The sequence below is a fragment of the Torulaspora globosa genome, chromosome 7 (genome assembly GCF_014133895.1).
Source record: "Torulaspora globosa chromosome 7, complete sequence".
Lineage (NCBI taxonomy): Eukaryota > Fungi > Ascomycota > Saccharomycetes > Saccharomycetales > Saccharomycetaceae > Torulaspora > Torulaspora globosa.
The window spans coordinates 746,443-774,236 of NC_050733.1; the positions used below are offsets into that span (position 1 = coordinate 746,443).

General features: G+C 46.7%; 16 protein-coding genes across 16 annotated transcripts; 10 read left to right on the top strand and 6 right to left on the bottom strand.

The window, feature by feature from the left end:
* Window positions 1–464: 464 nt before the first annotated feature.
* HG536_0G04190 (uncharacterized protein) lies at window positions 465–1,157 on the top strand (the record flags this gene model as incomplete). Its single annotated transcript, XM_037285335.1, has 1 exon — window positions 465–1,157. The coding sequence occupies one exon, from the start codon at window positions 465–467 to the stop codon at window positions 1,155–1,157; it is 693 nt and encodes a 230-aa protein (XP_037141231.1).
* Window positions 1,158–1,474: 317 nt separating this feature from the next.
* CBK1 (serine/threonine protein kinase CBK1) lies at window positions 1,475–3,616 on the bottom strand (the record flags this gene model as incomplete). The annotated part of the gene is made up of 1 exon (XM_037285336.1): window positions 1,475–3,616. One exon carries the CDS (start codon window positions 3,614–3,616, stop codon window positions 1,475–1,477), a length of 2,142 nt encoding a protein of 713 aa, XP_037141232.1.
* Window positions 3,617–3,977: 361 nt separating this feature from the next.
* RPL42A (60S ribosomal protein eL42) lies at window positions 3,978–4,537 on the bottom strand (the record flags this gene model as incomplete). Its single annotated transcript, XM_037285337.1, has 2 exons — window positions 3,978–4,294; window positions 4,534–4,537. The coding sequence occupies 2 exons, from the start codon at window positions 4,535–4,537 to the stop codon at window positions 3,978–3,980; spliced, it is 321 nt and encodes a 106-aa protein (XP_037141233.1).
* Window positions 4,538–5,412: 875 nt separating this feature from the next.
* On the top strand, window positions 5,413–6,363 carry CHS7 (Chs7p; the record flags this gene model as incomplete). The annotated part of the gene is made up of 1 exon (XM_037285338.1): window positions 5,413–6,363. The coding sequence occupies one exon, from the start codon at window positions 5,413–5,415 to the stop codon at window positions 6,361–6,363; it is 951 nt and encodes a 316-aa protein (XP_037141234.1).
* A 33-nt stretch (window positions 6,364–6,396) lies between these two features.
* On the bottom strand, window positions 6,397–6,636 carry HG536_0G04230 (uncharacterized protein; the record flags this gene model as incomplete). The annotated part of the gene is made up of 1 exon (XM_037285339.1): window positions 6,397–6,636. One exon carries the CDS (start codon window positions 6,634–6,636, stop codon window positions 6,397–6,399), a length of 240 nt encoding a protein of 79 aa, XP_037141235.1.
* A 544-nt stretch (window positions 6,637–7,180) lies between these two features.
* On the top strand, window positions 7,181–10,450 carry RIA1 (GTPase RIA1; the record flags this gene model as incomplete). The annotated part of the gene is made up of 1 exon (XM_037285340.1): window positions 7,181–10,450. One exon carries the CDS (start codon window positions 7,181–7,183, stop codon window positions 10,448–10,450), a length of 3,270 nt encoding a protein of 1,089 aa, XP_037141236.1.
* A 288-nt stretch (window positions 10,451–10,738) lies between these two features.
* IBD2 (Ibd2p) lies at window positions 10,739–11,758 on the top strand (the record flags this gene model as incomplete). Its single annotated transcript, XM_037285341.1, has 1 exon — window positions 10,739–11,758. One exon carries the CDS (start codon window positions 10,739–10,741, stop codon window positions 11,756–11,758), a length of 1,020 nt encoding a protein of 339 aa, XP_037141237.1.
* A 586-nt stretch (window positions 11,759–12,344) lies between these two features.
* Window positions 12,345–13,013, top strand: DSE2 (Dse2p; the record flags this gene model as incomplete). Its single annotated transcript, XM_037285342.1, has 1 exon — window positions 12,345–13,013. The coding sequence occupies one exon, from the start codon at window positions 12,345–12,347 to the stop codon at window positions 13,011–13,013; it is 669 nt and encodes a 222-aa protein (XP_037141238.1).
* A 148-nt stretch (window positions 13,014–13,161) lies between these two features.
* On the bottom strand, window positions 13,162–14,268 carry HG536_0G04270 (uncharacterized protein; the record flags this gene model as incomplete). Its single annotated transcript, XM_037285343.1, has 1 exon — window positions 13,162–14,268. One exon carries the CDS (start codon window positions 14,266–14,268, stop codon window positions 13,162–13,164), a length of 1,107 nt encoding a protein of 368 aa, XP_037141239.1.
* A 498-nt stretch (window positions 14,269–14,766) lies between these two features.
* On the top strand, window positions 14,767–15,549 carry BNI5 (Bni5p; the record flags this gene model as incomplete). Its single annotated transcript, XM_037285344.1, has 1 exon — window positions 14,767–15,549. The coding sequence occupies one exon, from the start codon at window positions 14,767–14,769 to the stop codon at window positions 15,547–15,549; it is 783 nt and encodes a 260-aa protein (XP_037141240.1).
* A 181-nt stretch (window positions 15,550–15,730) lies between these two features.
* Window positions 15,731–15,943, top strand: RPC10 (DNA-directed RNA polymerase core subunit RPC10; the record flags this gene model as incomplete). The annotated part of the gene is made up of 1 exon (XM_037285345.1): window positions 15,731–15,943. The coding sequence occupies one exon, from the start codon at window positions 15,731–15,733 to the stop codon at window positions 15,941–15,943; it is 213 nt and encodes a 70-aa protein (XP_037141241.1).
* A 445-nt stretch (window positions 15,944–16,388) lies between these two features.
* On the top strand, window positions 16,389–18,338 carry SKO1 (Sko1p; the record flags this gene model as incomplete). Its single annotated transcript, XM_037285346.1, has 1 exon — window positions 16,389–18,338. One exon carries the CDS (start codon window positions 16,389–16,391, stop codon window positions 18,336–18,338), a length of 1,950 nt encoding a protein of 649 aa, XP_037141242.1.
* A 235-nt stretch (window positions 18,339–18,573) lies between these two features.
* FMP41 (Fmp41p) lies at window positions 18,574–19,359 on the top strand (the record flags this gene model as incomplete). Its single annotated transcript, XM_037285347.1, has 1 exon — window positions 18,574–19,359. The coding sequence occupies one exon, from the start codon at window positions 18,574–18,576 to the stop codon at window positions 19,357–19,359; it is 786 nt and encodes a 261-aa protein (XP_037141243.1).
* Window positions 19,360–19,397: 38 nt separating this feature from the next.
* DCD1 (deoxycytidine monophosphate deaminase) lies at window positions 19,398–20,327 on the bottom strand (the record flags this gene model as incomplete). The annotated part of the gene is made up of 1 exon (XM_037285348.1): window positions 19,398–20,327. One exon carries the CDS (start codon window positions 20,325–20,327, stop codon window positions 19,398–19,400), a length of 930 nt encoding a protein of 309 aa, XP_037141244.1.
* Window positions 20,328–21,207: 880 nt separating this feature from the next.
* On the top strand, window positions 21,208–22,683 carry PSD1 (phosphatidylserine decarboxylase 1; the record flags this gene model as incomplete). The annotated part of the gene is made up of 1 exon (XM_037285349.1): window positions 21,208–22,683. The coding sequence occupies one exon, from the start codon at window positions 21,208–21,210 to the stop codon at window positions 22,681–22,683; it is 1,476 nt and encodes a 491-aa protein (XP_037141245.1).
* A 93-nt stretch (window positions 22,684–22,776) lies between these two features.
* APC1 (anaphase promoting complex subunit 1) lies at window positions 22,777–27,735 on the bottom strand (the record flags this gene model as incomplete). Its single annotated transcript, XM_037285350.1, has 1 exon — window positions 22,777–27,735. One exon carries the CDS (start codon window positions 27,733–27,735, stop codon window positions 22,777–22,779), a length of 4,959 nt encoding a protein of 1,652 aa, XP_037141246.1.
* Window positions 27,736–27,794: the final 59 nt, after the last annotated feature.

Here is a 27,794-nt window from a genome sequence, read left to right on the forward strand (position 1 = left end):
AATTGGGACCCCTATATATATGTATGCTTGGCACTCGAGGCACTTGCCCCCAGGAGTCGCTACTACGATGGCTTTGAGCGGAATATGGTGGCCCAGTTACCTTAAAATTCATTTTTCAACATTTCCACGCCAATGCGCCTTGTTCGTTTGCTCATCAAATGGCCCGAAGCGGAATCCAGTCCGCTGGAAAGGGATATGGCCCGAAGACCGCAGAACACCGCAAAGAGCAAGAATTGCACTCACACAGCCCAATCGGGCCCTGTGATCTGGCCTTCTGCGCCTGCTGAGCTCTTTTTCAAAAAGTCCGCGGATGGTGGTTGCTACAACTCATCTCTTGTAGCTTTCACAAGACTGGTCCACGTGACAGTCGGCATTAATTCAGGGTCCCGTATATATGCCGGTTGGCATCTTGATATCTTGCGAATATCCTATTGTTGGGCAGCAGCAAGACGCTAGCGGGCAGAATGGAGCCGCCTGTCACGGTAGTTTCCTTCGTGATTAACGTTGCATCGCTGATTGTGGTGTCGTATGGTCTTTACACATGTACGGGCGTCGAGCTGCCTCCGAGCCTCAAGGATGCCGGTCACAAGCAGTTCTTGACCAATCTGTGCGCGACGTTCACCATCCTCAACGATCTCTGCAACATAGCGAACTTTGTTGCCCAAAGCTCGGGCTCTCCCGTGCACTCGCTATCGTTCGTGGCGCGGCACGTGACGCTACCGCTGGCTATGGGTGTCGAGTCGGTGGTAGCCGCTGTCTACTGGCCGTTGCGGTTATTTGCAATGCATCTGATCTTTACCAGCAGCGCGGACAACGACCGGTGCCCGATCCCGCTTCCATCGGATCTGGCAATCCATCTGGCGCCAATCACGTTTCTGCTGTGCGACCACTACCTATCAGGCGCCGGTACTAAGTTCCGTATATCGAACCGTGTGGCCTCTTCCATCGTTTTGGCGCTTGGCTTCGGTTACAAGGCATATCTGGACAGGCTAATCGATAAAGATGCCGGTCAGGCCTTCCCATACCCATTCTTGGACGTGGAGGAACCCAAGAGATCCATCATCGCGGGCCTAGTCACCTCCTTGTTCATGCTGTTCTATCTGCTGTACCAAAGCAAGCCGCCCAAGTCCGTTAGACTCCCTGGCAAGATCGACTAGCTACTTATAGGAACCCTAAAGACTGCGGCCCTGTTACCCGCACTCAGCGCGGCTTCTATATAAGGCGGACAGTCAGCGCTTTTTCTCTCTTTCGATCATACGCTGTTCACTTTTTAAAAGGGTAACATCATTTTTAATCACAAATGCAAGTGTTGAATTTCTGATGGAGATGGATGCGTTTTTCTTCTATACGTTTCATGCTTCCCCAACGCTTGCTAAGTGTAGACCAAAACATAGAACGTTGCTGGGCGCCTGACGTTGATCTTTTGATATGAAACGTTGGGAATCAGCAGTATCTACAAATCTCGTATATCTTGCTATAAAGCGTTCTTCCTCGTGAGATAGTCGAAACGTGAGTAAGTGTATCCAATGAAGGGTAGGTCTTCCTTGACGGGGGTGCCGTTAGCATTGGGATTGCCGCCCTGCTTGATGATTTGTTCTCTCTGTTTGGCAGCTTGAGCCATGGCGGGTGAATCCGGTACGTTCTCTAGCTCATCCGTAGGGAAAAACCTGGTGTCTGTGATGGAGCTTAGTTTTGGAATGTATGGTGCTTCGACATGTCTGATCGTGTTCCAGTCCACGCCGCGGAAGAACGGATGACTCTTGATCTCGTCAGCACCGCCATGCCTTCCAAGTCTCTGATCCGCGTGCGTCAGCAGTCTTCGTATTAGGTCTTCGGCTTCATACGAGATGTGGATGTCGTCTGGGAAGTGCAATGTCTGCTCGAAGTTCATGATCTTGCGATACGTTTCCTGCGGCGTCTCTGAGCAAAACGGTGGCCAACCAATCAAACACTCGTACATGATAGCCCCAAGCGACCACCAGTCGCATTCCTGGCCGTAACCTTGATATAGGAAAATCTCTGGAGCAATGTAGTCGGGAGTACCGACGGTAGAGTAGGCCATGAGACGGCGCGACTTCCTCCATGTCTGTATCTGCTGTCTGTTTGACATGGTGAGATGGATGGCATCCACTATCATTGTCTGTCTATTTGAATTCTCGTCTTCGTTGCCGTTTGGTTGTCTGGGCTTGGGTAAGTCATTGCCGTTTGCTTCGTCCTGCTGTAATAGTTTCTTGTAATAGCTTGAGTCGTGTGTCTTGTGGAAACCAGTGGACAACCCGAAATCTGAAAGTTTGATATGTCCTCTGATGTCTATCAGTATGTTGTCTGGCTTAATATCCCTGTGAATGAACCCGAGCTTATGGATAGCCTCGATGGCAAGAATGCATTCCGCCATGTAGAACCTGGTGACATCCTCCGTGAAAATCTGCCACCTGATTAACATGGTCATCAGGTCACCACCGGGAAGAAACTCCATGATCAGGTACAAGTACTGAGTGTCCTGAAAGGAGTAGTACAATGACACTACCCAAGGAGAGTCGCTTCCAGCCAGGACGTCCCTCTCTGCTTTTACATGAGCCAACTGGTCCTTCTTGTACATCTCTGACTTCAGCAACGTTTTCATCGCGTATATCTTACCTGTATCCTTCTTTTGTACCAGTCTAACCTCACCGAAAGCACCTTTACCGATGACTTTCACGGTGTGGAAATCGTCAAGAGATAATCTTGTCCTACGCAACCTTAGAAACTGTGATTCCTTCTTTCCGAGCGAAGTCAATTCCCTCGACCTCCTCTCCTCAGACCAGTCCTGCGCATTCAGGCTAGATTCTAGTTCAACTCTTCTCTGATTTCTCTCGATGGCATATTTCACAGAGGACTGGTAGAAATTTTCTATCTTCAACTTAACTGCAGCAGCTTTGTCCTGTGTCGTCTTTGTCAGTAGATCGGGTCTTCTCTCGAAGTACATATAATTTGACTGAGATTGCTGAGCTAAAACTTGTTGCTGCTGTTGTTGTGGCGGTTTCCCTTGATACAACTGTTGATTCAGCTGCGGCTGAGGATGCTGTTGCACAGGCATATTTCCTATGCTTCTCACAGGACTACTATGTTGTGAGCCAATCGAATGCAATTGTTGTGGTTGGTGTAGCGGACTGCTCGAACCGCTTCTGTTGATATTATGACTATAATCAGATCCTGTCGAGTACTGTCCCGGTGAGAACTGAATTATTGGTTGTTGCTGTTGGTATTGCTGCTGATAATGTTGTTGCTGTTGCAGATGAGTTCCATTTTGAAGATGACTGGACGAATCGTTGTTGTTCATGTAAAGGCCTGGCACAGATTGCGGCGGTGTGAGTTGCTGATGTTGTAAGATCGGAGCGTTACGATTCGGTGGAGTAACAGGATAATTCAATGGTGGTAAATCCGTGAAGCCACCAGTAATAGGTGATTCCGCATAGACTTGCTCGCGTAGCGGGGGTTGCGATCCTGGTTGTCTCTTAGCATCGTTGCCATAGTTTCCTTCAACTGATCTTCCCATTTGATAACCACCATCTCGTCTTTGTGATCGCTGCTGCCCATTAGAAGATGAACTGTAAGGATTCTGGTTCCCAAACATCATGAATCAAATGGTAGAATCGAAATTTCGCGTTTGTCGAGGTCTAATGACTGGAACGCCACCGATTTTATTGGTTATTCGAGCTTCAACTTAAATCAAATGATGAGAAACAGCTATCGAGAGCTGCGAGAGCTTCAGATTTAGATCTCAAGTGCTCGACAGTGATGCTACTTCCTGATCAACCCGAGGTCCAAGTTACCAAAAACGCGGTAGCGTGGAAGATCGTCTGATACGAGCAAACGTTTAGACATCGAGTTAAAGTTAACGAGAGTTACAATAAGAGTGCAACTTTGAAGATATGGAGAGTGCTAGATAATTATATAGGTGTAAAAATCGTACAATGGTAAGCTGAACATTATTACGCTCAGAATTGCAGAGCTTGACCCTTTTGCTTCTTCTCACCACCCAATTCGAAGTGCTTACATCTCTTCAAAGTCAATTGGGCTTTGGTCTTGCAAGCAACACATTCCAATCTCAACACGACCTTCTTGGTGGTCTTAGCCTTCTTGTGGAAAACTGGCTTGGTTTGACCACCGAAACCGGATTGTTTACGGTCATAACGTCTCTTACCTTGAGCGAACAAGGAAGCCTTACCAGCCTTGTATTGGGTAACCTTGTGCTGAGTGTGCTTACGGCAGGCCTTACCCTTACAGTAGGTCTTTCTGGTCTTTGGAACGTTAACTTAACGGAAGAGGCATTTGTTAGTATTCGTTTCTGTCTGTTGCGGCAGTACTTCGCCATGTCCAGAGTCTGTAGCTCTCTCTTGCGTATTACTTGTTCCCAGGTTTTGGCTTACTGGCATCAAATTTATCACTATTCTGTACTAATCGGCTGATCCTGACTCATGTTGAATTCACACGCATATGTTGAGCTCCACAACAAAACTAACCGCTGCAGTTTCCATCGACATTATAACATACCCATTGCGACTGATCGTTTTGCTTCTCTCTGAGCTTAAGGTGACACCAGGTGAAAGTCAACTTTCAATAATATATTGCATCTGCTCGGCGTGCAGTCAACTGGTATGAGTTTTGTCACGGGCTTCCAGAGCGCACTCAGTCTAGCCGGCGCGCGAGTCGCCCGTCCGAAGCCTGGCAAGCGGAATACTTCCTGGCTGGTCCGTCCTAGCAGGCGACACCAAGCTACCGCCTAGACCGTACTAGGCTGAAAAGAGAATCCAGGCTGGCTGGAAAACAGACTGCGAGGCACGGCGCGGGACAGTGACGAAAAGTTAAATGTACAGGTGTTTAAGAAAGGAAGAACACAACAAAAGATGCACGGGTGTAACAGAAAGACAGTCTCAGTTCTGAGAACAGGGGTTCCGCGAACCATTTTCGCGTCTCATCTGGTATTGCTTACCATTGAGAATAACAACAACCATTCGAGACTAAGAGAAGGGAAATACACTTCCTTGTGACACCTTAGAGTTACTATTCTTTTAAGGCGTTGGAGTACAGTTTGGGGCCGCTGCATTGGGGCGGGCACTATGCAAAATTTTGACCAAGACGCAACTCCTCCCCAATACGGTTCCGCTGAAATGACAATACCTAGGAGGACATCTGTACTTTGTTCAATTGGAATCAGCAAGAGATTGTTGATGAAATGAAATGCTGGCTCAGACTTCCTATGGAGTCTACGTCTGCTACGCCAGGATTGCTTAGTGTTACCCGGCGAATTACTAGATCTAGCACTTCGCACAAACGTGTCGCATTCTAGACTAGTCATCAGATAGGGCGATGCTGCTAACCTTGACTAGGTCGTTTTCTAGTTGTATTAGCAGTTGCTTGTGAGAGCGAGGGATGGCTTATGGGGATTTTTCAGACATCTGTCTGAAGACACCACTTCCGTTATGTTCCGTGGTGAAATCTACCACTCATATGGTTCTGTCTAATTCGACTACAATGCACAACTTTGACCCGACCAATATGAATGTTGGAATCCTGCCTCGGTGCTACGCAAGATCAATCGACGTGGCAAATACTGTGATCTTTGGGATTGGCAACGCTTTCGTTAACATCGGCGCGCTGGTCGTGATCTTGATCATCATGTACAATGTCAGACAAAAATATACAGCGATAGGAAGATCGGAATACTTGTATTTCTTCCAATTGACCCTACTGCTGATCATCTTCACGCTGGTGGTCAACACTGGGGCCTCGCCACCGGGATCTGGATCTTACCCATACTTCGTGGCGATTCAAATAGGCTTAGCTGGTGCATGTTGTTGGACGCTTCTTATAAATGGATTTTTAGGCTTCAACCTGTGGGAGGATGGTACCAGGAAATCGATGTTGCTTGTTCGAGGTTCATCGGTTCTAGGCTTCATCGGAAACTTTCTGGCCGCTATCCTAACATTTGAAGCGTGGATCGAGCGAGGTAAAATAGACCCGATGAACACAGTGGGGTTGTTTACCATGGTTTATGTCGTAAACGCGATCGTTCTTGGCATCTATACCATTTGTCAGCTCTTGGTCTCATTTTTCGTTGTACGCAGCTTGTGGGTGACTGGTGCGATTATGCTTGGTGTGTTCTTCTTTGTCGTGGGCCAGATTATTGTATTCGCCGTCTCGGATATCCTGTGCCAAAAGGCCAATCATTACATTGATGGCCTTTTTGTCGGAAGTTTGTGTAATCTGTTCACGCTGATGATGGTCTATAAAATCTGGGATATGACTACTGACGATGACTTGGAGTTCAGCGTCAGCGTCAGCAAAGAAGGCGCCGTCATACATAGCAATACATTAAGATAGCGTATTTAAAATCTGCATATAGTTGATCATCAACTAACTTTTGGTTAACCGCTGTCTGGCCACTTCAAGCACTTCACTCTCATCGACGTACACGATATTGTCCAGTGCTTTATTCTGGTTGAATGGGAAGGCACATTGGAGGCTTGGACATATGATCACTGCGTAGTTTTGTTGAATCAAACATTTTTGCAGAAACTCCCCACATTGGGGACACATTTCGGCCATCAACTCATCTGATTCCAGATCTATGTCTTCCCGCTTATCACCAGACATGCAACCAAGCGTTTTATGGTCCCTGCTGCAGCGATGTTGGTTCTTGTTCGAGGTCTAATATCATATTTTCAAATAGAACGAAAGGCGCTATCATTCGATAAATCAAGCTCAGACGTCTTCAAGAAAGCATGTCAAAACCAGTCCACCTGGAGACTAATCAACGCTCGGAGTCAATCCATAAAGTTTGCCACTCAGCTTACCTACCATGGCGGAACATCTGAGATTTTGGCTTCATACCGCTTGACAACGCCTTTTACAGTTTAGGAGAGAAACTGTCCCGTACTTGAGATATGGTGTTCTTTACAAGATCAAGAGGATTCGACTGGCGTAGTAGTAGTTATCACCATAGCTAGATTCCTTCTTGCTGTATAAGAACTCTAAGGTGGGTCGGTCGCTCATATTTGAAAAATACACGATATGAAAAGTGAAAGACCCTTTCAGAGCTTACAACAGGTAAGACCTATTAAAACTGTTGTACTAATAGTTGTCTCACTGCAGAAGTTCAGGAAGATCGAATACCTGGGTTACAAATAGAGAGTTAAGCATGCCCAGAGTTGAGTCTGATACCTTCATTCGCTTACAGAATGATCCATCTTGTATCAGGAACATATGTATCGTGGCACATGTTGATCACGGTAAGACATCGCTATCCGATTCATTGTTGGCTTCCAATGGCATTATATCGCAGAGATTGGCGGGAAAGATAAGATATCTGGATTCCAGACCTGACGAACAATTACGTGGTATCACCATGGAGTCTTCTGCAGTATCGCTCTACTTTAGAGTTCTACACAAGCAAGAAGGGTTGGAAGAGCCGCTAGTTAATGAACATCTAATCAACCTTATTGACTCGCCGGGTCACATAGACTTTTCTAGCGAAGTCAGCGCTGCGTCCAAGTTATGTGACGGTGCCGTGGTATTGATCGATGTTGTCGAGGGAGTGTGTTCTCAGACCGTGACAGTCTTGAGACAGAGCTGGACTGAAAAGTTGAAACCCGTACTAGTGCTGAACAAGATAGACAGATTGATTACGGAGCTTCAGCTTTCTCCAACGGAAGCATATATCCATCTTTCAAAGGTCATCGAACAGGTGAACTCCATCATAGGCTCCTTTTTTGCTGGTGAAAGGCAGTTAGATGATTATTCTTGGAGGGAACAGCTGGAAAAAAATGAAAGTGCCAGATATGTTGAAAAGGACGATTCAGATCTATACTTCAATCCCATCGACAACAACGTCATTTTTGCATCCGCCCTAGATGGCTGGGGATTTAATATCAGTCAGATAGCCAAGTTTTATGAACGCAAGTTGGGCGCAAAGAGAGAAAACTTACAGAAAGTTCTTTGGGGCGATTACTACCTTGATCCCAAAACCAAAAAGATAATTAACAGCAAGGGTTTGAAAAATAGGCCTTTGAAGTGTCTCTTTGTCTCTTTAGTCCTGGAGAATATCTGGAAAATTTACGAAAATGTCATACTGTCGAAGAATACTGAGGTGATGGAGAAAATCACCAAAGCGCTCAACATCGAAGTGCTCCCTCGCGATCTCCGATCTAAGGATGATAAGCAGTTGCTCAGAAAGATCATGGGTCAGTGGCTGCCGGTGAGCACAGCTGTCCTGTTAACTGTCATTGAGAAAGTGCCTTCCCCTCTGGAATCTCAAAGAGAGAGGTTAGATAAAATCCTTTCCGGAGCATCAGGAGTCGAAAAAGTGGATGCCGAAGTTTTGGAGTCAATGAGGAAGTGTGACCGAGATGGTGTTGCAAGTGGGTACGTTTCGAAGATGCTATCTATCCCCAGGGAAGAGCTCCCTATAGAACCACGAGGTAACTTCGGCGATAATCTGTTGGAAAAGAACCACCGCGCCAGAGCTCAGGCACTTCGAGCGGCCAAGCAAGCTGAACTGAACGATAAATTAAGCAATATGAATATCAGCGATGATGCCAAGGCTGCGGATATTGACCTTTACCAGAGAGCTAAGGACACTGTACTCACTCCAGAAATCGAAGACTTTCAAGGGAAAGGATCAAAATTTGGTTCGCAAGAAGAATCACAGTCATCAAATCTAGGTTTCCAATTCGAGGTCGAGGATGCTGGAAATGATATGACAGGTTTTGTCCCAACTCTTGATCCTAATGATCCTTTAAGTTCTATGTTCGACTATGAGGAAGAGGATCCATTCAATTCCCAAGCCCTTAAGAATGAACTTGAAGATTCCGGCGATGAGTATGATGAAGAGCACGAAGTTATGATCGGCTTTGCTAGAATTTACAGTGGCACGCTAAAAGTCGGGCAAGAGATCTCTGTTTTAGGACCAAAATACGATCCAGAGAGTCCCGATCAATATACCCAAACTGCCACTATAACGGGCTTATACTTGTTCATGGGCAGAGAGCTGGTTCCTCTGGACTCCTGTCCCTCAGGTAACATTGTGGGAATCAGTGGTCTAGCAGGGAAGATTTTGAAAAATGGTACTTTGGTGCAAAAGGGAGTAACGGGTGTTAACTTGGCGGGCACAAGCTTGCAGACACCTCCGATCGTTCGAGTAGCCATTGAACCAGCGAATCCCATGGAGATGAATAAGCTAGTCAAAGGTTTAAAATTACTCAATCACGCTGATCCGTGCGTCGAAACTTATGTCGAGGATAGCGGTGAACATATCCTCTGTACAGCCGGCGAACTTCATTTGGAGAGATGCCTGAAAGATCTGCGCGAAAGATTTGCAGGCATAGAGCTAACGCACTCAGAGCCTGCTATTCCATACAGAGAGACATTTTTGAGTACCTCTGAAATGAATCGGTCCAAGAATACGGAAGGTAAACGGGGTTTAGTCACTTTGATGCTTGGGCCATACAAGATCAGGTACAGAATGATTCCTCTACCTCTGGAAATCACGGCACTACTGGAGGAAAACCAAGCGGCTATCAAGTCACTGTTAGAAGAATCGCCGAAAGACAGAGCTCAACACATTGTGAAGGATAGGTCATTCGTCCAGCAATTGAGCAATGCTCTCTCTAGATACTCAGATGAAGTGGTAGGCTTGCCTGGCTCGGTAGACAAGATCGCTGCTTTCGGGCCCAAAAAGGTGGGATCCAACATACTCTTTTCCGAGGGAGGGCTACTCGGGAGTATTTTCTCTGCTGCTGCTGCACGGTTTGAATACTCCGACTCTCTTGTCAACGGATTCCAGCTCGCAGTGGGCGAAGGTCCCTTGGCTAAAGAGCCGGTCCAGGGCATGTTTGTCGTGGTGGAAGACGTGTCCGAGGTCACCGAGGAAGATATTGCTTCCAGTGAAGATGTACAATATCAACGGGAAATAGTGGATGTTTCCGGGAGACTTATAACATCTTCTCGTGATGTGATTCACGAAGGATTTATGGACTGGTCCCCCAGGATGATGTGGGCCATGTATTCCTGCGATATCCAAACATCTGTTGACGTGCTTGGCAAAGTGTATGCAGTTGTCCAACAGCGGCGTGGACGTATTGTATCAGAGGAGATGAAAGAAGGAACGCCATTTTTCCAAATCGAGGCACACATACCAGTGGTAGAGGCCTTTGGATTCAGCGAGGACATACGAAAGAAGACCTCCGGTGCTGCTCAGCCTCAATTGGTCTTTGTGGGTTTCGAATGCATCGATATGGACCCGTTCTGGGTTCCAACCACGGAAGAAGAGCTCGAAGAGCTAGGTGAATTCGCTGACAAGGAAAACATTGCCCGTAGGCATATGAACAGTGTTAGAAGGCGTAAGGGTCTTTTTGTTAACGAGAAACTTGTTGAAAATGCAGAGAAGCAGAGAACTTTGAAAAGAAATTAGTACCGCGGCCGCCGACGACCTGTATAACTCATGTACATCTATAACCTGCGTTGCACCAAGGCTGTCGCGCGTAGTCTCAAGAATTGTCCAATATAAGAGGCCATCCTACCGCTGGGCATTGGCCGATATTCAAGTGTGACTGGCCAGAACAGGTCTGAAACCAACTGCCAGGAGGCAATTGAGCATAAAATCGCGAGAACCATTGTACTTGACGCTTGAATCAGCCATTCTTGATGAGATCTTTCGAATTCCGGGTAATGGACAACCTGATAATGCCTGGAAGTAAAAATGCTGGTAGTCATAGCTAGGAAGCTCGTTAATCGAGGTGGGAGGACCAGTGATCTCTGCAATTACTGGCATTCTACACTTCCGTTGCTCGGCATGTCATCCCCCGCTATAAACCAGAATGGTTCTTTACCGGTTAATATGATGATGCAAGAGGGAATGCAGGCTTTATCGAAGATCTTGAAAGGTCCGCTTCTGGAACAGAAACGAGTGAACATGGACCAGGCCACTATGCAGGTTTTACTTGGCCAAGGCCAAAATAGAAAGGGACGCGAGGCTGCACAGCATGGCGTACATGACCTAAATTACGATCAATATGGTATAGATGACACAGTCCCGACAAATCAGATAGTCGTGGAAACTAATCATGATGAAGGAATTGACGACCCAGAATTGCATTTGGGTGACGAAGAAGGCGAAATTATATTTGATTGCGGCACGCAGGAGCTGGTCGGGTCGCCAGACAAAATTGGCGAACATATCACACAAATGTTAGAATCAGTGCTACCGAATGGGATCCAAAGCGGGGCAGACGGCCGACTGCATGCCGTAGTGAACGGTGACGAGCTGAATATCACTGAAGAATCGTTTATGGACTTTAAGGAGGCTATGTCAAGTTTGGGACAAGTTCAAAAGCTGCAGCGTCACCAGAAGGAGCCAAAGCCCAGCGCGGAACGCTCGGCCGTCGAAAAGAGCTCGGATGGAGCCCATGAGCCTTATCAGGGACAAGAAATGGCGTTGTCTGATGAGAACCACCATCAAAAGCTTGAAAACAGCAACAGGAGAAATCCGGTCGGTCATCTGGAATACGACTACCCGACGACGCAGCCGAGAAAGGCTCCAAACTTCACAGCCCTCATGAGTGTGAAAAAGCCTCTGTGTCTTTTCTGTGAGTACTACATGGTTTTCGGAGAGCCGCCTCGTAACATGATCAAATGGTACAACAACAATTACGAATATGATGATCTTCCGAGGACCGAAGAGAAACTACAGCATAAGAACCGTCGTAAGAGGAATCGTTAGCGTGGCATTTGGTTTGTTTGTTTGTAGTGGGTTTTTTCACTGCTGGGTTTGTTTGTTGACATTTTTCGCTTGGCGCTCGCTAAGTTAAACACACTTTGAAAAGAACAACATAGTAAATCAAAAGTTATACAGCAGTGTGATGCCCTAAGCTAGCTATTGTGAGTCAGCTAGCATCTTTTATCTGTGGAAAATGTTGGAATGCGAGTTTTGTTATTGTTTATGAGCCAGCATAATCACGGTCTGCTGGGCTTTTTGCTGCTTTGATTGCGCTCTCGTGCAGCAATCTGGTTGAGGAAGGTTGAGTTTGGGAGTATAATGCGATGGCTGAAGAGTATAAAAGAGAGCCGAAGTTCATGTTTTTACCAGCTTGGCTTTCGTACCCTTCGGATTTGATTTCAACAACAATTCAAGAACATTAATTATTCCATTCATTTTGAACTCGTGATACGCAGCATAACTGGCTCACCAATTACCAACTATTGACGCTCACTATCAAGAAACTATTTTCCACCTTACCCAAGTCCTTCCTTACTTTAATTAAAACCTACCCAAGTCTCTCCCTCAGATTCAACATACACTACCGATAATGAAATTCCAACTAAAATCGATCCTTTCGTCAGTCGCTTTTCTTCTGGCAGCAGTTAAAGCCGATGAGGTCAAGCTGTTTACTTCCGACGGTGTTGTCTACAGTTATGCTGTCGTTACGAGCACGATTGCCCCTCCCAGCGTTCGAGTGGAAACGCACTACTACACAACATTCCGTGTCAGAGAGACTACTTTGGCGGATTCAGAAGTACAAACTACAACAGAGAAGATCATATCTGCTTCTGAGACAACTTCGCCGGTTGAAAGCCCATACAGCTCCACGACACCAACATTTTCCTCACCTTCCAGTAGCCAGACCGAAGAATCAAGGAGCATATCAACTTTAATGCCTTCCTCCGTGGTTTCTTTGACCACTAATACTGGTTTCACTTCCTCATCGAGCTCAAGCACAAGCTTCTCCCAATCATCGAGCTCCGCAATATCCATCGTAAGCACATCTTCACAGTCGGCATCCCCCACAGTTAGTAGCGTGGATGGCTCGTCCACAACACGGACTACTGTGACGGGAACCGACGGTAAATGCACGGTGTATTATGATGATGCCGAATATTACAGTACAGTGTATCTGACTGAACCCAATCAATCGGTAGATGCAGCAACCACCATAACGAGCACTAGGCTGGTCTATGAAACCTTGACACTGAATTGATTGCTGCGCAAGCGCGTTATTTTGTTCTTTTCTCAGAAAGTTCAGCAACGGGGTTGCCTTTCTGTTGAATGCTGTGTATTATGTTTAGTCAAAATTGTACCTATAAACACTTTTGAATAGTGAAAGACTGACTGTAGCTCTCGGTCTTCTACAGTAAGAAGGGTACTGAAGGCAACGCCATAGCAGTACCGCCCCGCTTATCCTTGCGGGTTTCAAAATCGTGCAATACAAGGCACATGCATGTCAATGCTAGCGTCTCCTTGGGAATATCGAATATCCCAGACGAGCATACACCGTTTACTCGGTTCAACTCACCTATCTTGAACTCGGCGAGCCTTAAAGTTCGCTTTCGAGGAAACACTGATGAACACTGGTCGGAATATGTGGCCCATGTTGGTAGCCGGCCGGACATTCTGCCATGATAGCTTCGCGACTCTCTGTCAAACTCATCAAGTGTACGGCAGTCCATACGGGAGGGCATGCCATCATCGAGAACCAGAAGCTTAAAGCTTCCCGAGCCAAAAGGTGAGGCGAAACCTGTAGTACCGTACCATCGGAGATTCAAACCCATCAATCTAGTGTCGCTACCGCGACTCTGGACATGGCTAGCCATTACCAAAGTTTCAGGCACAGTTTCGTTCTCTCTAGTGGCATTGAACACAAATTTGTGTTCCACACGGCTGTAGTTGCACACTATCTCTTGGTATACACTGCAAAACAAGCACTTGAAAAGCATCTTGAACCCGTCCTGAGAGATCAGTTCCCCATTCTGCGGTGGCTTTTCCCTATTAGAGTCGATCAAAACGTACCTGTAGATCCTCATTATCGGAGCATGACGATTGAAGATGCTCTTGACAACACCTGCAGATACCGCATGAAACAGCGGTATTCCCAATCCGTTGATCGAGTCCAGAGCGTCCAGTCTGCGCTTATTGTCCAAGAACGTCCTGAGAGAGAGCTCACTGGGGAAACAAAAGAATCCTTTGGTCAATAAGACGGACGCAAGAGGCATCGTTCGCTCTGCGTCAAATGATGGACATCGATTCACAAATCCCAGCCTTTGGAAATCCCCGATGGTTACACTTCCTGAAACTGCCGTATTGAGCGTCACACTATCCTCGAGGTCCTCGCTTTGCCTCTCAAACATCGTCGATTGGTCATCTAAATCATCGCCTGTTTCATGCTGATCCCGATTCACCTGTTGTCTATTCGATCCTGTATGCTGATGGCCGATAATGTTGCGAACCCTGTTCATATACTATACGCTCCACTACCAGAGAGCTCAACCTGAACGACGAAAGCGTCTGCTATCTGCCTTCAAGTGTCTTAAACGTTGTACATAAACTCGCAAGACGTAAGCCGGCTATAAGAGCGATGAGCTGCACAGAGCACTCAGCAAAAGAACACAGCAAAGAGACCAAAGCGTCCGGTGCAGCTACTAACAAGGTCCACCGGATGCATATTCATGGATTCCGCAACTTATCCCATCTCAAGGCGAGTACGGGCTACGACAGATCCTGAGAAGGCCGGAACTCGCAGGGACCGTCTCCAGTCCGCCCGATGAACGTTCTAGAGCCCTCCTGGATCGCGAGACATGGCCATTGGTCTCTTGCCAGGCCCTGAGAGACCATCACGTGTGTGTGGTGTCGTTATAATAAGCGCATCGGTTGGGATTAGAAGCTGTTTTTAATCAAAACAACTACTTTGAACCAGATACAACAGATAGTTGGGAGTCCTGGCAGCGGTAGCGGCAATGGGAGTCGATCAGGAGGCTATTAGGAAGCGGTTCTCGCAGTTGGAGATGGATATAAACAACATCAACAAGATGATCGACGACAAGCTTCAGATTAGCACGGAGCGAGAGACGGAGGACGACACGGTGGTGGCAGCGGAAGCTGCGGCTGCGACCGTTGAACAGCCGCAGACGTCAGCTGCGTCTGGATCTGAAAGCATAGGGGCTGGCGAAACGGCGCCGGAGCAACAGCCAGCCAAGCTCGAGGAGAGCGCCGCCGACCACGTTATCGATCAGACCACAGACACCTCCGAGGATTTCACGGCAGGCAACGTCACGACTGGGATCTCGTCGAACTCGTCGCTCTCGTCGCCAGGGAGACCTGAAACGCCGATCTTCATACCCAAGAACGGCTCAGAGAGCACTACCACATTGCGGCGTCCAACCAACCCATTTCGTGTGATCTCCGTCGGCACGCCCCACACAGACGCTACCCGCAAGCCATCTAGCGAAACCACCGCGGCTGATTCCGACAGTGTCACGAAGCTGCAAAAGCGGCTCGACTACCTAACCAAGAAATGTGTCAAACTGCAGAAGGAGATCAAGTACCTGAACGACATGAACCACAAGAGCACCCTCTCGATCGAAGACGGGCGTAAGCTGTCCAGCGCGATCGAGAAGCTACAGGAATATCTGGACAGAAAGACCAAGGAAAAATACGATCTCGGGGTGCTGGTGAGCAGGCAGCTGCGGAAGGAGATCGACCGCGGCGAGAACGGCCAGTTTTGGATAGGAACCAAGTGAGAGAGGCCATCTAGATGGCAGCTTTAGATGATTAGCGGGGCGTTACCCGGAACATCGAAAATTTTTCCGTGCTATAGGCGATGTGATGAGTTCATGAGCCCAACTAGAGCGAACTTTGAGTCCTGAAGCGAGCTGAAGAGCCCGTGTAGATCAGTGGACCAGTGGATTTCGGCTGTTAATCATGTCCCGCGAAGGTTTTCAGATCCCAACCAACCTGGACGTCGCTGCGGCCGGTACGTCGCAGGCCAGATCGGCCACTCTGAAGTACATCTGTGCGGAATGCTCAAGCAAACTGTCGTTGTCGAGGACAGATCCCGTCCGTTGCAAGAACTGCGGTCACAGAATCCTGTTGAAGGCTAGAACGAAGAGAATGGTGCAATTCGAGGCCAGGTGAAAATGTGTCGGCCAAACAGGAAGGCGCGGCCTCAGCGCCTGGTACCACGGTACCGGGGTTATTACGATCGGCCTGGGCACTGCGGCGCCCGCGTGTCGTGTCGGACAGTAGAGATGTAGCATACATAGGTAACAAAAATCGCAATTGAGCCACGTCGGGCGCCCAAAGCGGCGGGAACTGAGCCAACGGCTTCCAATGCCAACTGTCAGAGCTCGGATCTGGTCCCCAGATCCTCGAAAGAGCTTGCCAAAGCTCTTGATGCTTAGTCTTGGTAAATGACGAATCGGAAAAGTACGCCATTAGTCCTTCATCACCAGACACGTTGGTTATAGATCTGGATTCAAGAGCGGTCAAGGCCTATTGCAGGGCCCTGGTGGTGGTTGCTGGAGCTGGAGTTGTGTTGTTTGTGATTGTGAATCCTGTAGGCTGGTGTGTTGCAGGTTCGATGGCTCAAAACGACCGGAGAAACGGTGTTGTACCTGTATCTGAAAGCGCTTCAATGTTTGATTTGGAGCCCAATCCGTTTGAACAGAGTTTTGCATCTACGAAGAAGTCGCAGCCGACGTCTGGTGCGGTGCCGAGTCCCCAGGACCAGCGACTGGCTGGTGTTGCAGGTCAGACAGGTGAGAAAAGCTCCAAAGTGACAATCCCCGAGATTAATTCGAACATTAAGGAGTCTGATGTGGGCAATCAGAGGCGATCGTCCGTGTTCTCGTATGGAACTCAGAAACCGCATTTACAGTCGCCTCCTCTGCTGACTCCCGGTGGGTCTAGACGACTGCCCCCGATACTGCTGTCTCCGAACTTCATTCAGCAAGCGCCGAGTGGCTCTTTGGCGGTACAAGGCCCGTTGGGCTCACTTATGGCGAATTACTCGAGCATGAGTCCTAAGAACGAGCTTCCGAGTGCGGATACAGAGCTTCAACGCCCGCCATTGAGCCTGGGTTTGTCCAAGACTGTATTTGCTGCCAATGAGTCTAGCTTAAGAACTGGCTTGACACCTAATATCCAGGGTACGATCGCCCAGGTGGGGCCCACGCATCATCCAGCACATGCATTGCCCTATTTTGGTGGGCCCAGGAACGATATTGGCTCCCAGGAGGATAATAGAAGCGCAACGGTATATGGCACAAGCATGGCGACGGGCAGTGATCTCGGTGGTCCGTCGCAGCCTTACACGCCAGGTATCGGATCATTGCTGGGCTTCTCGTCAACACAGGCTTTTCAACGATCTACAAATCCGCCGCCAAGAAACGGAGTCCTACCAGTAGCAGGTCCCCTTGCAGACCCAAACAGCGCACAGAGATTCGCTCAGATACAAAACTATACGGCTGAGCCGATAACTGCCTCAATAAAAGATCAGCACACTAAATCACTAGGCTCAAACTCACCTCCTCGAACGGCGGTACGTAGGAAGAGGAAATCGAGCACACCCAGTCGAGGATCAAAGTCGAGTAAAAGCAGCCGAAGGAATACGCCAACCTCCCATGACTCTAAAAACGCGGGAAAGAAAGAGGTCAGCGATTCAGCCGATAAAGACAGTGACGACGGCCAGGAACGTAAGCGCCGGGAGTTTCTCGAAAGAAACCGAGTGGCAGCCTCGAAATTTAGGAAACGAAAGAAGGAGTATATCAAGAGAGTTGAGACAGATCTGAAGTTCTACGAAGCCGAGTACGAAGACATGTCGCATGCGATCAATAAGCTGTGTGGTATCGTCAACGTTTCATGTTCACCTGTCGCTTCCAGCTCGTTGGTCTGCATGCTGGAAACGGCTATCTCAAAGAACGACGCACCTTCATCCCTGTCCATCTTGGCTCATATTAAACAAATACTGTACCAAACCAGGTACTTCCAGCGCAATGGCAGGAACCCAAGACGCGAAATAGAGTATCCCCCGGATTCTGACGACGATGACAGGCAACGCACCGATAAAGAGTCCAGTAGCCGACATAACAGTATCGCCGCGATTCCGTCTTCAGTAAACTCGAGCAGAGCACCCGACACATCAATTCCAGGTCCCGTAGCGGCCTCCTATATCACAAGCGGAGGTCCGCCGTCTGGTGGCACAGGTTCCAGTAAGTCAACACTAACTGATACCACTTCGGCACCCTCAATCGTCAAAGAAGAAGATCCGGTCCCAGCTGTCTACACTATACCTTTGGCTGAGGATAAGAAGTCTTCTGATGGATCTACTGTCGCCAGTGCCATTGGGACTATCAGTTCTTTACCAACTGTGATAAATGGCAGACCGGTAATTCCACTAAGCGACATCGATCCGCATCGAAACTCAGATCCAAGTTCTATCTCTGGGATACGGCAGAGCTCGCTTGTCAATTTAACCTCAGACGTGGTTAACACCGAACAGATTTCATTTAAATATCCCAATTCTGACTAGTAACAATATCAATCCTGAGCTTAGCTCTTTTATGCTACATTTTACGTTGTTGTAATTCACCTCGATTCATGAGATTTGGATTTATTCAAGAGTGGCCTGACAGCACTTTTCATGGTCGCTATCTCTTGGCATCTAAATAGATGTTGCCGTTTAATCAGAACAAATAATACGTAAAACCGAGTCGACTATAAGCTGCAGTTCAAGCACTTTCGATCCTCCGTTTGTGACTCCAACCATGAGCTATCATTATTTGAAATCTGCTAGAAAGGTTATGTGTATAGGGCGCAATTACGCTGCTCATATCAAGGAACTGAACAATGCGACTCCAAAGCAGCCCTTCTTCTTCCTGAAGCCAACATCAAGCATAATTACGCCAATTGACAGAGATAACGCTCGCAAAAGCTTGCCAGGAAACTCCAGTTATCATGGATTGAGCGAAGACGGAACCAATCCGTCTCCTATTTACATTCCCAAAGGCGTAGTGGTCCATCATGAGGTCGAATTGGCATTGGTGATCAACAAATACATCTCGAACGCAGAGGCCAGTGAGTTTGGGCCTAAACAAGTCTATGACGCGATTAGTGGCGTGTTTCTGGCTTTAGACCTTACTGCCAGGAACGTCCAGGACGAAGCTAAGAAGAAGGGTCTTCCATGGACTATTGCCAAAGGTTTCGACACCTTCCTACCCTGTTCCCGCCTAGTTCCTCGAGAACAGTTAGTGAAGGACAGGGAGAACCTGCAAGACGCTTTCAGGCTATCCTGTTCTGTTAATGGGACTGTCAGGCAAGATGGCACGACAGGCTTAATGCTACATCCACTACACAAGATCATCCAACATATTTCAACCATGATCACTCTCGAGCCAGGTGACATCGTTCTGACTGGTACCCCAGCAGGCGTTGGAAAGTTGCATCCCGGTGATGTTATCGAGTCTAGTCTGTACTACCACGATGATAAACTTATCGACATGACCTTTGACTGCGAAGAACGTCCGGGCCCCTACTTCTTCAGAGAAACTTAAACTTACTATCTATAGGTCGATTTGCGATTAACCTGGTCTCAAACCATCATGATTCGCGGCTCCAGGATAAAGCTGAATTGCCTTACCTTGACTCCAGCATCACGTAGGACTTGGAAGCTTGCCTCATCCATGCGGTACGTTTGGCTATACACAACCTCTGTTATCCCCGTCTGAACTATCTTAACGGAACATGTCAAGCATGGACAAGTATCACAGTATAGAATAGCATTTGTGCCCACTCGATCTCTGCCAGCTTCCAGGAGAGCATTTTCTTCTGCATGCAAACATAGACAAGTGTGTAAAGCATGGGAGTCCCCGCCGTTGCAGCGGGGGCATCCGCCGTTGAAACAGTTCTTCAGGTGACGAGGAGTTCCATTGTAGCCCGTGGCAATCACTCTCCGATCTCTTACGATGACACAACCGACCTTCCGCTTCATACAGTTCGAGCGGGAAGCCGCCAGCGTCGCCAACTTCATGAAGTAAGAATCCCAATCTGGTCTCAGTGGTGGAATCACCTCATCTGACATGCTAGAGCTTGACAAAGCCTGCAACTGCGACCCCAGGGCATCTGCCAGCCTTGCGCGAATAGTCTCTACGTCCCCATCCATCACTTTGAGTTTCACATGCGATCTTTCTCGCATTACAACTGATTGATCAGTGAAATCATGAGCGTCAAGCGCTCTTATGAACTCTTCTAGAGATCTCTTCTCGCTGCTCAGTTTGTAGCGAGTGCCTACCGGTGCATCCAGCGATACATGAACGAAAAAGGGTCGCTTCTCGAGAGTTTCCAATAGCGATAATTTCTCGCATCTCACAGTCATATTCTTCGTGTAGTGTCTAGTAGCATAATCCAGTAATTCATCAGCATCCTGCGCGTAACTCAGCAGCTCAAACCCAAATTGCTCGACCAGTATCTCGATTGCGAGCTCAATGCCGCTATATTTCGTTCCACTCACTGCTACCAACATAATGAGCACCTCTAAGATACAATTTGGGCGATTTCTACCTGTCAATCTGTCCAAAGTTTGATGTTCCTAGCGTTGTAGAGCTCTCTTTGAGAGCGCGGTTCATTGGCTAGTTATCAAACAACTCTTCAAAACATCAGGAACCGAATGAACCGCCTATTCGGGCCTTGGAACTCGCCATCTAGATGATGGAGCTTACGCTTATCGGCCTCTCGAATGCTGGGACCGCAGGTCCGTTGAGAGATGTTCTGTATGGTACAAAGTGGGAACAGCCGCTGAGGTCTCCAGCTGCCGGTACGAGGGTGCAACTGCTTCTATAATGCCACGATGGATCTAATGAAGGGAGATGCAATACTTTGCCTTCGCATAGCGAAGAATTCATCTAACTTGTGGAGAACTCGCTGTCAAGCTGCCATGCTGGTTAGGTCGACGCCTTCCTCGCTCATGCTACGTTACAAGGATGTTCAAGATGCTGAAACAGGTCCCGCTTTCCGGTATTGGCCGTCAGAAGGAGCTCAGAAGAGCTAAGAAGCCTCAATACCACCGGGAGAGCGCAAAACTGCTTCCTTATGACTATCTGGCTGTCAGAGATCGGATGATGAGTTAAAAGTTCCCACACGCAGGTAGCCTGGACCCTCTCAGTGGCTTTTTTGGCTGCTTTCGAGGCGCGAATGGTTTTGCTTCGAGCCAGCTCTGTTTTTGTACTGTGATCGCCTTCTAACCTTTGAAGTAACTTCACATGGCGTAGCATTAGAAAGACTGGAATGTGGAAGAAAACTGCTGATAGAAGTGGTTGAGAGCCCGGTGCCATTAGAACGTTGCTTTCGACAACTAGATAGATCTGATCCGAAAGTAGCCCCCGAATTGCGGTTTCTGTGCAGCAATGATACCGGTTGGTAAGGCGTTTACGCATGGCAGAACCATCATCACGATGCCCGTCGGGAGACTGGCTCACAAGATTCAGCTGAGAAATAGGACAGCGACTTTATGGAGTAAGAACTTCTCAAGCGGCGGCCCCGCACTGCAGAAGCCCCGAGGTGACAGTGTAGTTCAACGTGTCAGCGGGAACCATGCGGGGAGAATGCTGTCGCGAAAGTCAGCGATCAAGTGGGTAGTTTTGACTGGTGTTACTATTGCATTGAGCAGCATCATATTGAATTCGCAACATAACGAAGGAGATGATGATGAAGACACTAAGCATCGCAGGAAAAAGCCACGGATCAAGATATTTGATAACGACTGGCTATTTTTTTGCTATTCTACTCTACCGCTCAATGCACTTTCCCGTCTCTGGGGTCAAGTTAACTCTTTGACCTTACCTGTTTGGTTTAGGCCTTGGGGGTACAAATGCTACTCATACTTATTCGGCGTTAATATGGATGAAATGGCTGATCCGGACCTTAGACATTACGCCAACCTGTCAGAATTCTTTTATAGATCTATCAAGCCCGATGTCAGACCCATCCATCCTGGTGCGAACGTGGTAGTTTGCCCTAGCGATGGTAAAGTTCTTAAGATTGGCATTATAGACTCGGAGAAAGGAGAGATTGAACAAGTCAAGGGACTGACTTACTCGATAAAAGATTTTTTAGGTACCCATTCGCATCCATCAATGTCAAAAAGTCAGTCTACATTGGATTTGCAAGCGGACGAGGAACAAGATAGGAAGTTTGCAGAGCAGATTAATTTTAAACTTTCAGACGATAGAGGCTATGAATCTGAGCAACCTATTAAAATCAAAAGAGAAGGTGACAAAGTGATTGAGGAGTCAAAGCCTCCAATTTCTAAAAGTTTGAAGCTCTTGAGTGAATTATCGCTGATGACAGCATACCACATGCCTTATAATGAACCTAACGATACGCAGCTATATTTTGCTGTGATTTACCTGGCGCCCGGTGACTATCACCATTACCATTCTCCAGTAGACTGGGTTTGTAAGCTTCGTCGTCATTTCCCTGGTGATCTCTTCTCAGTTGCGCCCTACTTCCAGCGCAACTTTCCTAATCTTTTCGTCTTGAACGAACGGGTTGCTTTGTTGGGTCATTGGAAACATGGCTTTTTCAGTATGACGGCTGTGGGAGCAACTAACGTTGGTTCCATTAAGCTAAGTTTCGATAAGGAACTAGTCACAAACGTCAAAAGAAATAAGCACAATGAGCCACACTCATGTTACGAAGCTACATACCAAAACGCTAGCAAGATACTTGATGGTATGCCGCTCCTCAAAGGTGATGAAATGGGAGGCTTTATGCTGGGCAGCACCGTTGTCTTATGCTTCGAAGCGCCCAAGAGCTTTCGATTTAATGTTAAAGTCGGCGATAAGGTAAAGCTCGGGCAGAAGTTGGGAACTGTAGAGTAATCATGTATTTATCAAATGAATATCTCTAAAAAATGGCGCTTATACAAGCGTTTTTTCAACTCTAACAGTATGTTACGATCTATAAATAATAGTTCATATCTTTTGCTTCTTTCTCCAGATCTCCAGCTGATAATCACCGACATCACCATTATTAACATCTGAGCACAGCATATCGAGGTCGTAACCATATATTCCATGTTCCGTTGAGAGACTTTCTGTTGTCATTGTTCTCAGTTCCGCCATTGTGGTATCTTCGAAACCCCATCGATCTATCAGCCGGTCTGTTGAGCTGCCATCCAAAAAGAGTTCGTCCCTTTCGAGATCCTTATCCAGAGCCTCCATTCTCGCTTTAAGAGCCCTTTCAATCTGTTTGGCCTGATGTGATCTAGATGGGAAACTTTCCGTGGGTAATCCGTTATGTTTCTTAGGCTGGATATAAAGTATAGTCCCATTTTGAAAGAAATCAGCTGCCGATAAATTATTGTCGAATTTAATCTCCAAGGGAAAATATTCAGCATTGTTGATCCTCAAAGATCGCAGCTTTCTGATATCAGGCAATAGACATGGAGCCACCAGAGATCTCGTCTCATCAAAGGAGTCGTTTACTTTGACTGTGACTTCGAAAGGAACATTATTTATGATCTTCTCAGTCGATGCGTCCCTGATCACTAGACATCGTGGCTCTACAGCCATACTCCAAAAATGTTTTGTCTCCTGCAATGGACATTTGGAAGTGTAAGTCGGCAGAGCTGTAATTATAAGATGTGCGATGCACTCCAATTCGGATGTCTTCAAGGCGTATTGTCCCGAACCTAGGAACAAAAAGCCCAAGGAAAGATTAGTGGCCAAAAACTTGGCAAAATGATTTTCCTCATTGAGTAGATCGCTCAGTTGAGTACCATCAGCAATTGTTTCCTGTTCGCCCTCATTCAACTCATTTTCAGATTGAGAACCTGTATCTCCAGATATATCCGCTTCTCCCTCGACTTGCAGATCTTCCGCCTCGCTTGGATCAATGATCCTTCTCTTCAATCGAATCGCTGAAGTTTTGAACAAATCAGAAAACCGCCCTGTAGTGACTTCTTCAAGATATCTCAAACGTCTCATGACACTTAAATCCCCAGTTCCACACATAACCATACTGACTGATACTGAGAGAACGTTGATTAAAGTGTTTATCCCATCTATTGATAATCGAAAATCTAGTCTTTCTGTACCTGGGTATTGGTAAAAGGGAAGGAACTTATCCATTAATAACAACAGCGAATCACGTATAACCCTGTCCCCCGTTGATGCATGCCTGATACCTATGGCAAGGATACGCCCAGCAATCGTGTAGTATGTCGCTAAATTGTCTGTTGTGATCTCCGGCTCGACACACTTTCCCAGGCCATCCAACATAAAGCTCAGGTCCCGGCCTATTTCGTCCCACATAATCATATAATAAGCCCATTCTCTATACATGAATAGCTCAGGACGGATATTCGATGTTTGATCTAGCTTGGGCTTTATTGAATTCGAGATATATCTGTTGTGCGTCTTTAGAAAAATCAGCATCAGGGCTATGATGGCCCCTGTTTGAGAATTCTCTGGTATCCAGCTCTCCTCTACGTCGCGATTCTCCCTTACAAATTGTAGAAGTCCGATCACAACCCTCTCATCAGGGCCTGTCGCATTGCTTGAAGAAAAATCTGGCGCATCATCTCGATCTGCATGCCCTGAGAAATCCAAGTCGCCATTCGATTTACCGGCACCAAGGTTGATTAGACCCAGGGCTATTCCAGTCGCGAGACGGTAACCTTCATCGCTGACCGGCTCCTCGTTGATCATTATGAAGGTTGGAAGTTGAGAGAACAGAACATCGGTAATCCTTCTATGTTGCGATTTTAAGTATAATAACCCCATTCCAATCAGACCAGCGGTTTGTACTCTCAAATTGATATTCAAATCGCTTGAACCTGGGGGCAAAAATGCCACTGTGTGCACACTTAGAACTTTTGTTAGCTTTAAATCCATAGTTCCTCTCATACTTGCGCTCATGCCTAAAAGCAGTCCGATACTAACTGGCGACTTTTTTGGGCTCAAATAGTTGTAAACATGCCACTCCTCGAGGCCGCTTAGGTGGCCATTAAGCCCGAGTCCCAGTAAAAATCCACCGAGTTGGGCATCTAAAATTTTGGGCCTGCTAAAAGCTATCCAGCTGCCGTTAATTCCCTTTGCCTTTTTCGAAATCCTTAGCCCGGAACTGACTCCACTATGAAAATCGCCCCATTCAATCATTTCTGTATTCAGGTCTGATGCTTGCACGGACAGTTTGCTTCCATCCGGGAAGATGTACGAGAAATTTAACTGTTGTCGGCTCCACTTTTGTGTCACTAGTGGCTTCTCCGTCGCATATGCAACAGCACCAAATCCGATACCAGAAGTACATGTTCTTATAGACATTATCTTGGCGACCATCTTTTTCTGATTGAGAAGCTTTCTGTAGTTGGATTCTTTTGAGATGAAATGTACCTTGTGCGGCCTGTAGTACGTCAATAAAGAAAGGACGTAATTGAGCCTATGGTCCTCTGAAAAGATCATGCCGGCATTTCTTTTTAATGTGGATCCTTCGTCAAAATCATCCATATGGTTATTGTCAGTGAACGATGTTTTCTCCAGCGTGAATTGGCGCGTACTTTTAATGACGTCTGTAAGAATTGTGTAAATGCCTTTTGATTCAGGCTTTGATTCTCCCTTAATGTAGTATGGTTTAAAAGCCTGGAATCGGCGATGTGAACTTTCAATGTCTTTATCAATTTGCTTTACCATTGCCATGCATCTTTCTATATCTGGCCTCGATATTGTTGACATGTCGAGGTTTACGTTGATCCGTGATAGTCTTTGCTCAATCAGGCCTAAAATTTTCCGCAGAGGTGTCATGACGCCAAGTGGATAGGTCTCTATATCTTCCTTGTCTATTTGCAGCTTTGTCAGGATTTCCATCAAATACTCATCAGTATAATTGGAAGCCCTGGTCAGCTCGTACAGTCGCAACGTCTTGAAAGTCTTCGGTGTCACCAACTGATCCACTTGTGAATCCCGCTCAGCTAATCTAGAGAAACAAATGAAGGGAGTTGTCGGGAGTTGGCTATTCTCTGTCACACTATATAGTGACTTCAGTATTGAGGGCGGCTCATCCAAAGGGTGCGCGAAGCTCTCAACAATCAAATTAGAGTCCAATTCCATGCTTCCATTTCCATAATACAGTCTCCATTCCGCTGGCCACCCCATCTTGGAAGTTGCGAAGAATAAAAAATCTCCAAGCTGCTGTACATCTTTCTTTGCAAGTATATTCAATGCTAATTCTTCTCGCACCAAATGTAAACCCATGATTATTTTGGGGACTAAACAGCTCGGATCCGCTGAGGTTAAATATCTGAAGGCATTAATTTGGGATAAATTTATGGTAATCCTTTCGTCAGCTGGTGAAATCAATGATGATATGATGTATTTCAAACCGAGAAATTCCCGATCTTGTCGAGGCCAATCATGGTTTGATACCACAAATTGCCATAAAAATATGATAGCATAAAAAACCCCCGGCGGGCAAATCCATTTGATTGCCTCGAAGCAGAGCTTAATGCTACTCTTATGAGGATAAGGAAAGTCGCTTCTGGCTTCGTAATGCCCACATTTTGTACTCAAGTCAAAATCCTTGAATATCATTTTCTCATCCGAAATGAAGCAAAGATTTTCACTTGGTAATTCTAATTGTGGGGTTTCCAGTTCCACGAAGGGGTTGTATAAGCAGATCTTTTTTCTATTGTCGAACATCAATGCCAATGTTCCAGTAATTTTCGTCGAGCAGAAAGGCAAGATATCATCTACCGGTTGCTGTGTATCCAAGTTCGATAGTCTTATCAATTCTTGAGGCGAATTGCCATATAACCTGAAAGAAATAGAGTTAATAACATCTGGAATCAAATCTATAATCCAGACCTTTGAGAAATTCGACGCACCGTCAAAAATAGTAATTGCTTCTTGGTCCTGGAGACGTAGTGCAACACACTGCAAAATTTCGATCTCCTGCGCAGATTGATGTGGTAAGGTCATGGAAGATATCTTCGTTAACTGAACATTTTTCGATGAGATCGTTTGACTCAAGAAATCACTCTGCTGCTGCGGTTGCTGTATAGGATTAGCGGAAAAGTCCACAGTTGGGGACGTGGACGAGCCACTCATGCGATCCACTGTTGCAGACATGCTTCTAGTGGGCTTAGCACCAGGCTGAAAAGCGTTAATGCCATCGGTTTGAGCGCTGTCATTGATTTCATGAGCCGTAGTAGTTGAATTAACCCTCCGATTAAGGATTGATATTTTCCTGAGGTTTTTGGAGGGATCCACCACATTTGTGGGGCTGCCTGAATTGGCGATATAATCCTTCTTGCCAGACTCAATTTCAGGGTCTATGTCCAACACCGTTGTGTAGTAGAAATGTAGTTTTAACTGATGGACGTCATAGAGTACAGTAATATTATGGTCCTCATCCTTGGGAAACATTAACATCCGAAAATTGCGCAGGCCATCATCATTCTTCTGTTGAGCTGAGAATGTGATGAATCCGAAAGGTGCCATCGGATCTGATAACGTAATGAACTTGTGTTGAGCTTCCATTTCCGGCGACTCCAAACGTGCCAAACAACTCTGTCTCTCTAGTACAACACCCTGAGAGTACCAAAATGCGTTAGATATATTGAAGGGAAAGCATACCGTGGTAGAATCGCCGTTAGAAAGATAGTAAACATAAGCAACATCCTTGAAGATAATAACCAAGCAGTTAGAAACCGTCGCAAAATTGACAAATCCCGCCTTGATAACTGACTGGTCATAGGAGAACTTTCGGATGGATTGCCCGCCAACAAACCATTCGACAGTTCTTCTCTGGTTACATATCCAGAGATCCCCTCGGCCTTGAGGGTCCCACTGAAAATAGTCTTCCTCTGTTGCGTGAGAGATTCCACAAGATTCTCGGGCAGCGTCTATAATCTCAGGTGAAGGGCAGTCATTCATGACTTGTAGCAGATAACGCTCTGCTTTTCTTGCTTTGTCGTAGAATCAGTAGAGCTTTG